The sequence below is a fragment of the Camelina sativa genome, chromosome 11 (assembly GCF_030686135.1).
Source record: "Camelina sativa cultivar CO46 ecotype springtype chromosome 11, ASM3068613v1".
Classification (NCBI taxonomy): domain Eukaryota; kingdom Viridiplantae; phylum Streptophyta; class Magnoliopsida; order Brassicales; family Brassicaceae; genus Camelina; species Camelina sativa.
Window position 1 is genome coordinate 2676991 of NC_141890.1, and position 12202 is coordinate 2689192.

The 12202-nt window shown below is 34.0% G+C and overlaps 3 protein-coding genes and 1 long non-coding RNA gene across 5 annotated transcripts; 2 read left to right on the forward strand and 2 right to left on the reverse strand.

The window, feature by feature from the left end:
• The first annotated feature begins 3478 nt into the window (after positions 1-3478).
• Positions 3479-4480, forward strand: LOC104721281 (heavy metal-associated isoprenylated plant protein 25). Its single transcript, XM_010439228.2, has 2 exons — positions 3479-3830; positions 3933-4480. The coding sequence occupies exons 1-2, from the start codon at positions 3756-3758 to the stop codon at positions 4317-4319; spliced, it is 462 nt and encodes a 153-aa protein (XP_010437530.2). The 5' UTR covers positions 3479-3755; the 3' UTR covers positions 4320-4480.
• Positions 4481-5159: 679 nt separating this feature from the next.
• Positions 5160-7703, forward strand: LOC104721283 (WD-40 repeat-containing protein MSI3). The gene is made up of 6 exons (XM_087475402.1): positions 5160-5825; positions 6094-6417; positions 6518-6661; positions 6900-7024; positions 7133-7228; positions 7316-7703. The coding sequence occupies exons 1-6, from the start codon at positions 5505-5507 to the stop codon at positions 7572-7574; spliced, it is 1269 nt and encodes a 422-aa protein (XP_087331528.1). The 5' UTR covers positions 5160-5504; the 3' UTR covers positions 7575-7703.
• LOC147933571 (uncharacterized) lies at positions 7642-8245 on the reverse strand. The gene is made up of 2 exons (XR_015572461.1): positions 8111-8245; positions 7642-8011 (listed from the first exon to the last, which is right to left on the reverse strand). It is a non-coding gene; the product is annotated as an uncharacterized LOC147933571 (long non-coding RNA).
• Positions 8246-8317: 72 nt separating this feature from the next.
• On the reverse strand, positions 8318-10099 carry LOC104721282 (basic leucine zipper 19). 2 transcript variants are annotated; one of them, XM_010439230.2, is made up of 3 exons: positions 9776-10099; positions 8789-9677; positions 8318-8590 (listed from the first exon to the last, which is right to left on the reverse strand). In XM_010439230.2, exons 2-3 carry the CDS (start codon positions 9552-9554, stop codon positions 8562-8564), a joined length of 795 nt encoding a protein of 264 aa, XP_010437532.1. In that variant the 5' UTR covers positions 9555-9677; positions 9776-10099; the 3' UTR covers positions 8318-8561. The 2 variants fall into 2 exon arrangements, with proteins under 2 accessions (XP_010437532.1, XP_087331529.1); XM_087475403.1 differs by having other exon boundaries at positions 8789-10093.
• Positions 10100-12202: the final 2103 nt, after the last annotated feature.

Genomic DNA, 12202 nt, shown 5'->3' on the forward strand with positions numbered 1-12202 from the left:
ACTTTGACTACGAAACAGGATTCATCATCATGCTCAGCCTTTTAATTTTCTTCATAGTATATTAATTGCATATAGTGTCCCTTTCTCCATATGATACAAAATTCGATGTCTTCGGTTATTACATTTCGAAGACCAAATGACTTCTTCTTTTTTTTTTTTTTTTTTTTTTTACAACAACCAAATGACTTCCCTTTATTTGTTTCTTTTAATAATCTGTTTAGTCTTAAAACTGATTATAATTAATTGTTTACAAAAGTCGGCCGAGTATAACGTGAAGGACCGCTTTGATACGACATACAGGGCACGAATAACAAAACTTAGACAAATCAAGCACTTAATATAAATAAATTGATTGATTTGTTTTCTTCGTCAAATTGACTGATTTAAATCAATGGACCATTTTGGTAACGTATAATAAAAGCTGACCTAGTAGACTTTGTACATGAAAAGAGTTTTTCTTTAGATATAATGATTTTAGTAGTTATCTTCGAGATGATGGATGGATGGATGGTGAGCTTTATTCGTGCAATAACTCGGATGATCGGACAGACGCATTGAATGATTCCCACTTTCCCGGTTTAGTTTTCTTTCGGTGTAGACGTAGAGTAATAATTTAATGGGATTGAAAAATATTTAGAAAAGCAGAAGAAGTTGTTGGTAACGTATATGTATATCTCTTTTCTCTGGACTAATTCTTGTTTCCAAGAGGGCTTAAAGTATCGAGGCCACGACCTGTCACACACAAACACAATATTCCATACTTCTGCATAAATTACGTAATCTCTTCTCTTTTTTCTATTTTTTGGTTCCTTATTTATTTTGACTTATCTTTCGAGTTCCTCTACTCCCTCATTTCATTGTCCCACTCCATTAATTCTTCCTTTATTTCTTATAATTTTATTTATTTAATTATATAAAAAAACAAACCATTTGAAAAGTTATTAGAGAAAACTAAATGTATCATTTTCATCCATTGTGCACTAACACGGCTGTGTGACTAAGTGTGGACTAGTAAAGAGGTAGTGATTTATAAAGGAAGAATTCTAAAGGTTAACCATTCGAGTTGAAATTTTCCTCAAGAGAAAAGAATTGCTTTTCTCACATCGTTTTTTGGACCACCGTAAAAAAAAAAAAAAAAGTAGATTCTCTTTCTTTTGAATTTTGGAGTGGATTCCACTATATTATGTGCACAGTTAAAAGTTCGTAACAATATAAGTTAAAACTGTAAATCGTTTGGATTCCTTTTTCTTCTATACAATATTAAAATTGTTTTAAATAAATTGTACACAGTTGAAAAGTATAAACTCATACAAGTGTTTTCGATAGAATTCATAGTTATCCTAATTTAATTCATCCAACTAATCACCATTTGCTAAATAAAAGATCCATCATAGTACTATATGATTAAGTTTAGAGTGTTTTTGAGATTTAAGTTTTAGAGTGTTTTTGAGTAATAAAGGCTACATCGGAAAACGATGAACCATAATGGACCGAATATTCAATACAAACAATAGTCTTATGTATAACGGGCCTTCCGATCAGAGATTTCACTAATAACGGCCCATTCATATTATAATGGCTTACTCAGCTGAATAGTTTAATATTACAAAATTGTGGGTTTTGTTTCTTTCATATCCTCCTCCGATCCTCATTTGTTTCCAGTTAATTCTTAGGCTTGCTAAGTGTATAAAACTCTTTGTAAACCTAACAATATTCGAATGCAGATTTATACGAAACAAACACTGGCAATGGTTATAGCCACAGTAAATTTTGATGGTTTGGGTGCGACTCTCACAAAAATTTCTCAGTAGGAAATATGATTAAAAAAAAATAAAAATGTAATTCATCAGATAGTATTAATTTTGTGCAATCTTTTAGATTTATACTACCATAAAATATACTGTTTCAAATTTGGGTCTTTGTTTATATATTTATTTATTTATTGGAAAAATCACGTTTTAAACCTTCAAAGTGTCACTGGGTAGAACTTTAAACCTCAAAAGAATTTCACTAGCACTATAAACCTTTAAAATAATTTTACTAACATAACCTTTAGAATGATTTTACTAACAATTTAAACTTTAAAACTTACTTTCATTTTTGTACCGCCATGAAAAATAATGGAATATCTGTCAACGCGAAATAATTAAACTATGTTGGTTTAATTTAAATTTTAATTAGTTTTAGTTTTTATAAATAGATAAAAAGATAAAAAAAAATTTTGTGTTCATCTTCATTGTAAACAAAACTTTTACGATGTTACTCTTTACATTATTAATCTTTTAATAATTGCATCTCCACTGGATTCTGATTCAAATCGATTGACTTCTCACTGGAAACCAATGAATCTTCTAAATATATTGTCGTCTTCAATTTTACATTTGTCAAATGTTTTAACCATACCTATGATTCTTCATTTTTTATTGCTTTGATGTATTTTTAATTTTTTATATTAATTATCATAAATAATTAATTTAAATTAAATTAATTAAATAAATATATTTAATCAAACCAGCATAGTTTAACTATTTCAGGCTGACGGTTATTACTGTTTCGTCATCTTTCGTGGCGGTACAAACAAAAAATTTAGTTTTAAGATTTAAAGTGTTAGTGATTTTTTCTTTATTTATTAGTACTTTAAAATTCTTTCAGGCCTAATTTGTAAGCATTTGATGTCACGAGGATGAAATATGGGGCTTAATTCTTCCCATTCTTATATTATGTACGTCTAGATTCTTTTCAATCTGATAAGGTATATAAGTAAACCGGAAGATAAAGCTTTTCACCAAAAATGCAAACAGCACAAAGGAAACACATAGATGAAGCAAAACATGACCAATTATGAGTTGTAGATACCGACGCATGTTCCCGATTTCCCATTTTACTGAATCTTTGTGATGACAATTTACAAACTCGTTACATCATCACATATCTCGTTCACATTGTATTAACTATTAAGTAACGATGAACCAACTTGTATTTTGTGAATATATATATATATATATATATATATCTGTTTTCTATCATACACAACATATTCATAATACCAAAATTGTGAAACTAAAGAAATTATTTAGAAAGAAGATTGAAAATGAGAGGTGGTTTTTATTTGTTGAGCCTGTTCTTAGAAGGGAAAACTTAAATGTTTTCTTAAGGAAAAAGATGATGATAAAACATTTATAATTTTGTTTGTTCATAAACATGTCAAGAGTGGTCCACCATTACGTAACATGAGCAGAGATTCCAACTCCCAATCCGAAAATTTTCATTAATTTTCTAATTGTTTAGTCAGATTTCAAATAATAATTGCGAAAACAGATATATCATTCAAAACTATTATTTCGTTCAATAGCAAACATAAATATTGAATTGCATCACAAATGTCGATTTCATCTATCTGTCAAGTTTAATAATGGCCACACTAGAGTCTAAAGATGCATGTATAACAAAAGCGACCTATATAGAATAAAGTCGTTATATGGAACACACTCATAATGTATAATATATATTGGCTTTTCTTGCTGTTCGAGAGTCAAACTCACACACGACTCACTGAAGTTTGATACAAAATATCAGCATATAAAACTAAAATATATGGTCGAAAACTACTTCTAGAGTTTGGTAGGTCGAATTTTCAACAATTTTAACTCAATTTTTATGCTGACAATAACAAAACAAAACCATATCATATATCTCAAAACTTCAAAGGATATATCTAACTCTTATTTTTCCGCCAAACCAAGAAAAGAAGAAAAATGGGTGTTCTTGATCACGTCTCTGAATATTTCGATTGCTCCCATGGAAGCTCCAGGAGACACAAAAGTCTACAGGTAATTTTAAGCTCAATATCCATACATATATAGTTACGTTTATCTATAATCAACTCTTTTTTTATATAAACAATAAAATATGCTATGGTTGGAAATTACTAGACGGTGGATGTGAGGGTTTTGATAGATTGTGAAGGATGCGAGAGGAAAGTGAGGAGAGCCTTAGAAGGAATGAAAGGAGTGAGAGATGTAACCATCGAGGCAAATGCTCAGAAAGTGACAGTAACAGGGTACGTTGAGCCAAACAAAGTGGTGTCTCGGATCATTCACCGGACCGGCAAAAGAGCCGAGCTATATCCTTTCGTTCCTTACGACGTTGTGGCTCATCCTTATGCGTCTGGTGTGTACGATAACAGAGCCCCGAGGGGTTACGTTAGGAACACCGAGTATGATCCACACGTATCACGGCTAGCACGTGCTAGCTCCACCGAGGTTCGTTATACTACGGCGTTTAGCGACGAGAACGCCTCCGCTTGTGTTATTATGTGATTTTATTTCCTTTCTTTTTTTTGTTCACTTGGATTTGTTTTATTCCGATGTTAATGTTTGCTTATGTTGGTTTCATCGGATGTGTTAAAAGATAAGAACGAGAAAAAAATGTAATTAAATTGTATGTTGTTGATATGAATTGATTATGTTTGATTTTGATATATGTTAAAGTAAACAAACAGATGATAAAATAATTTGTGAATTAACGGGAAAAGCTTACAATTTAATTTGTGAGATAATATATATGTACAACAAAATTAATGGAAAAGCTAAATTGACTTGACTTTATAACAATAGAATATGTGAAATTAAAACTATGATGATATTGATACGATGGTAAGCTGCCCAAATAACTCTGGAAGGGAAGAAAAGTAATCTTGTCGTACTATAAGAATGAAGAAATTAAGTTCATAGTTTGTTGCCCTTTGGACCTATTAGTTCGGTGAAATTGACTAATAACGAAACGATAATGCAAAATTTGATAGCTTGCGGTGCTAATTTAATCATTAGACATGCATGATGAAGTGGGAAATTATTAGTTTAGTTGTCACTAATTGTCACAAAAGCGTTGGTTTAGACAAGACAAGACAACAATAGCGTGTTCGGTGCTAAACTTTATAAGTGTGGGTGGCAAGTTAGCCAAGGATTTTTCTCTTTAAGTTTTTTTTTTTTTTTTTTTGTCTTTATAATGTGGATTTGATTGGTCGCATTACGTTGGAGACTTTTGTCTTCATTGATATGCAACAATTAGTACTTTTAACTAAAAGAAATTGAATCCTAAATTTAGTGTCAAACCACTAAACTCTTCATTAAAAACCCAACATTAAGTTTTTTTTTATTATGTAAATAAGTATTAAAAGAGATTGAAGCCTTAGTGGGCCTATTAGCCTATAAAAGCCCAATACTATTTCAATTTTCAGCCTTTCAGCTATAATAACTGTACTTTCATAACCAAGAGCTCGCCCCTACATTACTGAAACACAATGTCTGCTGTTTTATAAATATATAAACGACATAACGTTTGCTTCTTTAAAACTGAAACAGCATTGTGAGCTTACGTCATAACCCGCCTACATCTCTCTCACCCTCTCTCTCTCTCTCTCTACCTCTTTTTAGGCGGGAAAAAGTGTACCAGAAAAAAAACCTCAAGAGGAGAGAAGAAGAAGAACAACGAATCGAGAGATTATGGCGGCAGAAGAGGGTAAAGAAGAACCGGGATTGGATCAGGTAGAAGAAGAGTTCTCTGTTTGGAAAAGGAACACACCATTTCTCTACGATCTTATGATCTCTCATCCGCTCGAATGGCCATCTCTAACTCTTCATTGGGTCCCTTCTACTCCGATTCCGTATGCGAAAGATCCTTCCTTTTCCGTCCATAAGCTTATCCTCGGCACCCATACCTCCGGTGGTGCCCAGGATTTTTTAATGGTTGCTGACGTCGTTATCCCGACACCTGACGCTGAACCAGGATTAGGCGGACGAGATCAAGATCCTATCGTCCCTAAGGTATTTGAATCCTGGAGGATTCTTCACTTTTTTTTTTTTTTTTTTTTTTTTGTGTTGTATATATAGTGCACACCAAGTGTTCGACGAAATTACTAGATTAGAGTGAGGATGGAATCATTAGCTTTCCTTAGTGTTCGAATAAAGCTAAGCTTTGTTTTGGTTTCCGGAATTGGTATCGATGAGATTTCATGAATTCACTTTTTATGTACGGAAGAAGTTTTGATTAGCACAGAACAGATCATTACGATTAGAGACTGATCCTTTTCAGGTGGAGATTAAGCAGAAGATACGTGTTGATGGAGAAGTGAACAGAGCTCGGTGTATGCCACAAAAGCCAACTCTTGTGGGTGCTAAAACGAGTGGGTCTGAGGTGTTTCTCTTTGATTACGCCAGACTCTCTGCAAAGCCCCAAACTAGTGAGTGTGATCCTGATCTCAGGCTAATGGGACATGAAGATGAAGGTTATGGATTGGCTTGGAGCTCCTTCAAGGAAGGTTATCTTTTGAGTGGCTCACAAGATCGGAGAATCTGCCTCTGGGATGTTTCAGCTACTGCCGATGATAAGGTTTTGAACCCAATGCATGTGTATGAGGTAAGTTGAGAGTAACTTTGTTTTTGTTTTTTTTTCCTGGATGATCACAGAATGATATGGGATTGTTGCATCTGATTTAAACCCTGTGACATTGTTTTAGGGACATCAAAGCATCATCGAAGATGTAGCATGGCACATGAAGAATGACAACATATTTGGTTCTGCGGGTGGTGATTGTCAACTGGTGATATGGGACTTACGGACAAACCAAATGCAACACCAAGTCAAAGTTCACGAGAGAGAGGTATAAACCATCTTATAACTTTCTACCTCGCTCTTATATCTAATCTGCGAATCAGAGGATAATTATTATGTAACCGAGGTTTGTTGTGTGAGCAAAATTAATCTCTCATTAAAATACATATTTTGAAGTTAAGAGTGGAGAATTTCTCAGACATGCCAGCTTGGCTGTGTAGACCCTTAAAAAGACTCTGCAATTGACATTCTCCGTGACCATTCTTCACTATTTTGTGTGTTTGCAGATAAACTATCTTGCTTTCAATCCCTTTAATGAATGGGTATTAGCCACAGCCTCCTCCGATTCGACTGTCGCCTTGTTTGACCTTCGCAAGCTTACTGCACCATTACATGTTCTGAGCAGACACGAGTATGCCTCTCTCACAGTTTCTCACTTCCTTAACAGCGTATATATGCTTCTATTTACATTTATTCAATCAAATGTTAAGAACTGAGGATTGGGAGGGATTTGTTACAGGGGAGAAGTTTTCCAAGTGGAGTGGGATCCCAACCATGAAACAGTGCTTGCATCTTCTGGCGAGGACCGAAGACTCATGGTCTGGGATATTAACAGGTACCATAATCAAAATTCAATATTTCTCTTATCTTTTGATTCAAAATTGAAGTTGGATTAGTTAAAAAAGCTGGGTGGATTGTTCAGGGTCGGGGATGAGCAGCTTGAAATAGAGTTGGATGCAGAAGATGGTCCACCTGAGCTGCTCTTCTCTCATGGAGGCCACAAGGCCAAGATATCAGACTTTGCCTGGAACAAAGACGAGCCTTGGGTCATCTCAAGTGTAGCTGAAGACAACAGTCTTCAAGTCTGGCAAATGGCGGAAAGCATCTACCGTGAAGATGATGAGGATGAGGATGATGAAGGCAACCAAAATGCACAACATTCCAATGAAAACCAGAAATGATTCAAATCATTTTGGTGGATGATGACGACTTATTATAACTGTTGTTGTTAAAGTGTTTGAGCCAATATATATTAAACAAGTTTGGTGTATGCACTACCCTAAGTACGAAATAATCGTTTTTCCAGTACATCTGCTATGATTCTTTAGTTTTACAATAAACCCTATTGCAAAGCCTGATCCTGAGATTAGTTCAAGTAAAAGTTAAAACTACATATCCCATTGAAGTCAACAAAAGGGTTTGCTAAGCAGCTTGGGATCACAACTGTAAGAACATTGCAATGGACAGTGGTACAATTAGGCTAGAACAGAGACACTGAGAAAGCCCCTCAAGCTCGAAGTACAAAACAGTCTGCTTCATAGGCATACCTTGTTCTTCACCAAACAACATGATGCTTAATAGGTAATCGAAATTCTGCCTTTACTACCAAACCTGGGTACTAGTATTCAACAAGATTCAAGAATCCTCAAGTATAGTTGTTCTTTTAAAAGCATATAAGGTAGGAGAGATCTCAGGAAGTGAATCTTTTATAACTCACCTGTCCAGAGATCTCACTCGGGCCACAAAGACACTCCTCACCAACTCCTTAAAGCTGTAATTCAGCAGTTAAAAAAAATTCATGCATCTCATCAACAACTTCTGTAGCCAAAACAACTGCTATTTGTCATGCACAAAGCCAATATTCAATCAACTTCTTCGACACACGCTTAAGAAGAAGCAACTCAAGTATGGAAACAAATGGCAGGAGCACACAAAATATTTGAGTTTGTATTAACAATATCATTCTTCTAGTTCGGCAAGCTCAATAAGGAAATACAATGGTAGGTAAACAGAGTCAGAGAACAAAAAAAACAAAAATGAGAACACAGAGGAACCTGTGAGAACACAAAGGAACCTGAGCGGAGCTGATGCTGCAGCTAAACTCTATAACTTATTTGGAATACAATATCTATGCTGGTGGAAATAGATGGTACAAGCTTGATGGTACTTCAAACAGCTCTTGATGCGCGATGCCCACCTAAACGATGACCAAAAGACATAAGTGAGTTCATGCCAATTATATGAAGCAAACTAAAGGAGAACGTCAAGAATCTGCTAACATACAAGGCTAGAGTAAACCAATAATCAGATTAAGTAAATAACCTCCGGATTTCAACAGTTACCCCTAAAATCATAACGATTTAAATAGAAAACTGGAAGGTATAAAAAGTGCCACCTTTTCTCTTATTCGAGACAGATGCATTGGCATTGTTGAATGATCCGTTTACATTTCCACCTAAGTTCTGATTAGCCAAGCATTGTAGCTGATCAAAATCACAACCACCCAGCCCTTGGTCATTGATAGATGCACCTTCTTGGGTGTTCCCTCCAAACCCATTCTGAGGGCAGTAAACTTCGTCATCGCATTGTACATTACACGGATTCATCATGTGGGAGAAAGAAGGAATATTTGCAGACATAGGCTTCTGATAAGGAAAAGATCCAATCTCCCCATCAATCCTTCCTCTTAAATCAACAAGCAAACACTTGAGTCTGGAGACCTCAGCTTCCAAGGTAGCCTGATTTTGCAACCTCTTCACAAGCTGCTGATTCACCGCCCTAAGCCTTGCGACCTCGTCCTCCAAGGAAGCAGCTTTAGCCTTCTTCTTCTCTCTATACTTCCTAACCGCTTCTCGGTTTCCCAAAGGTCTCTTCTCACCCTTCTTCCCACAAGACTCAGCTGTATCATCAGTGGAAACTTTTTCATCGCTCTCGTCAGGAAGAATCTTGGTGTGGACATGGAAACACGTGTGGGTATGAGTATTCTCAGGTCCCGTGGGGTTACAGGTGTGAGTGTGGGTACAAGCAGCATTGGCATTAGTAGTATCCATCAAAAGCCCATCAAAGAAACTATCCATCGAACAGTTGCTAGGTGGTAACTCACCCATATCCGAACTCGAAAACACTTCCTGATTCGAGAATTCAAGCTCGCCGTCCTCCATTACCACAAAACAAAATCAACCTTTTCTCTTCAATTGACCTCACCAACACACAAAAAAGATCGATACTTTCCCAAAATCAACTGAAACAAGTCAAATCTCGAGCTCCGGAATCAATAAAAATCCCTAATTTCACAGCAATTCGAGCAATTCAGCAACAGATGATACTCAGGTTCTGCTTAATTCAAATACCCGATCTTCTAAATTGAGGACAAAACCCGTACCTCTTTACTCGAGAATTCGAAACGCCGAAGCTGACTAAGCGGGATCGAAGCAAAACCCTAAAGATCGAATTTTTTTTGTTTGTTTTTAAGAAGAGCTAGTGATGAATAAGGGGAGAGCTCGGAGTTTTTAATAGAGTCGAAGAAGAGGTGAAAGGAAGAAGAACGAAGACGTATGGTTTATAAAGAAGAAGACGCACAAAACAGATGGCGTCGTTTCGGTGGCCGGAGAAAAGACATGGGGACGTACGATAACGATTTCGAGTTGCACAGATTCATTTTTTTTTTTTTTTAATTAACCCAAAAATTAATTTTAATTTCGAACGTGATTGGAGCTTAGCATCTTTTATATTAATTAATTTTATAATTAAGCAGACTCAAAACTTTGTATTATCATCATAATAATAATATAAGACTAATAATATGGATGGACCAACAAGTTTACATGAGAAAACAAAACTAAACAAAAATAATAGCAATAGTTATAACATTGACTTGAAAAGAAACAATAATTTTTCAAGTACGGACGTTTATTCGTTTTTTCTCATTCTTGTTTCTTTATTTTTAGTCTTGTCCAATTTCAGGACTTGGTTTTTGCTGGCTATTTTTAAATTTACATTTTTCTATATAACACAACTAATTTTCGCCAATCATGGTCAAATTTTAGAAAATCAAAGCCAAGTTTCTACAAATACAGCTAAAAAAACCTAGAGCTATAACTGTTACCAATTTATCTTCGTTATATTTTTGATTTTCTTTTTCTTTTTGTCTACCAAAACACAATATTTTGAGGCATCGACAAAAGAATTGTAGAAATCCGTAAAAGTAGATTATCCTTGGACGTTTACATGTATATCTGTGTTTTTTTTTCCCCAAAACGGAATAACTAAGTATTGGCAAGAAGAAGTTGAATATTCTTATTATTAGTAAATTTGTATTCTCTAGGTATTGTAAATTTCCAAATATGTTATTGTTGTAATTCATATGATTATAAGACAGCTAGGTTCACGTCGTTATAAGAAAACAAATATATCTTTTGTGGTTTTAAAAAATCAAATAGAAATTTTTTATCACCAGACACCAGATCTACTTTATTTTTCTTTCTGATTGAAAAATAAAATAAAAAATTGATCGTATAATTAATAATCACCATCTACTGCTATCTTCAACTTGTTATCTTTTCTCTCTTTTGGAAAGCTTGTATTTACTTAAATAGTTGATTGATGTAAACATCAGTGATCGTGAAAGATGTAGCTTTCTTTTAGGGTTTGTACTTTATATATTGTAAAAAAGGTTGCAACTATTCTATTTCTTTTGGCTAGTGGGAGTACTTAATTCATTTATGTATTTATTCGATATTCTCTATGTTTTTTGGTTTTCTTCCTCCGTTTTGACCATTAACTCGTTCTTTGTTACCTAATAGATACATGATGATCAATTCAGATCTGTTTAAAGCCTCTTTATAAACACTAGTGTTTTACAATGTGTTCTAAACTCCTATATAGACGACGCTTAAATGTTAGGCGACAGTAAGATGCTCTAATTTCATGAAATGCAGAGGTGTCTAGCTAGGAAGATTGGAAAGAAAATAGCCAAGACCCAAGATGCTCAAATCGAATTAGGTGTACGTGTCAATTTCACTTTTGTAGACCATTTTCCTCCTATTTGGCTTGAATATAATTTATCCAGATTCTAATTGATAACATATCAAACAATAATACCCTAACCATTAGAGTCCACAACAATATCATTATTTTGTGTTTTAGTTCTTATGCTGACCCGTAAACGCCAAATAAGTTAGCATAACCAGTTAACGTATACATGTACTTAATAAATAGTTACAAATTATACTATTATATGTTTTGAAAGTCCAAACAATAGTATAATCTCTTTTCAAATACGATTCATGAAATGGTCACTTTTAACGATATCTCAAGCAACCCGAATCCGAATACGGACAAAAAAACAGAATGTGGCATGTCTCAAGCCATCATTTAAAAAAAAAACCAGATTTCTTAAATAAATTAAGTTTTGCTTCAAGCAGAGTTATATATAGAATATTTGAATAAAATCAAACATTGTTCCTTATAAAGTGGTGAACAAAAAGAAAAAAAAATTGTATTTAGTAACATTCCATAATTTTTTTTTTAAAGTTGGTTTTAACATAATTTTTGAAATTTTGATGTTAATCTAGGAAAGCAAAAAATAAGTTTGTATTAAATTAGTTTTATGCATATATATATATATATTATAATGTTTTGTGTATTATAATACTGGCATAATTGTTTATGAGAAATTTGTATTAGTTTATTTTTAATTGGAGTATTAATTTGTGTATTATAAAACATTTGTGTATTATAATACTGGTAGAATATCATATTAGAAATTTGTATTAGTTTAGTTTTTGCACATATGAGAAATATTTTTGTT

What these genes read in the sequence shown, in the direction of transcription:
- LOC104721283 (XM_087475402.1), top strand. Translation starts at nt 5,505, where the DNA reads ATGGCGGCAGAAGAGGGTAAAGAAGAACCGGGATTGGATCAGGTAGAA. An exon ending in AAGATCCTATCGTCCCTAAG is followed by an intron (nt 5,826 to 6,093) that starts GTATTTGAATCC and finishes GATCCTTTTCAG; the next exon opens with GTGGAGATTAAGCAGAAGAT. An exon ending in TCAAAGTTCACGAGAGAGAG is followed by an intron (nt 6,662 to 6,899) that starts GTATAAACCATC and finishes GTGTGTTTGCAG; the next exon opens with ATAAACTATCTTGCTTTCAA.
- LOC104721282 (XM_010439230.2), bottom strand. Translation starts at nt 9,554, where the DNA reads ATGGAGGACGGCGAGCTTGAATTCTCGAATCAGGAAGTGTTTTCGAGT. An exon ending in TGTCTCGAATAAGAGAAAAG is followed by an intron (nt 8,591 to 8,788) that starts GTGGCACTTTTT and finishes GTCATCGTTTAG; the next exon opens with GTGGGCATCGCGCATCAAGA.
- LOC104721281 (XM_010439228.2), top strand. Translation starts at nt 3,756, where the DNA reads ATGGGTGTTCTTGATCACGTCTCTGAATATTTCGATTGCTCCCATGGA. An exon ending in GGAGACACAAAAGTCTACAG is followed by an intron (nt 3,831 to 3,932) that starts GTAATTTTAAGC and finishes GGAAATTACTAG; the next exon opens with ACGGTGGATGTGAGGGTTTT.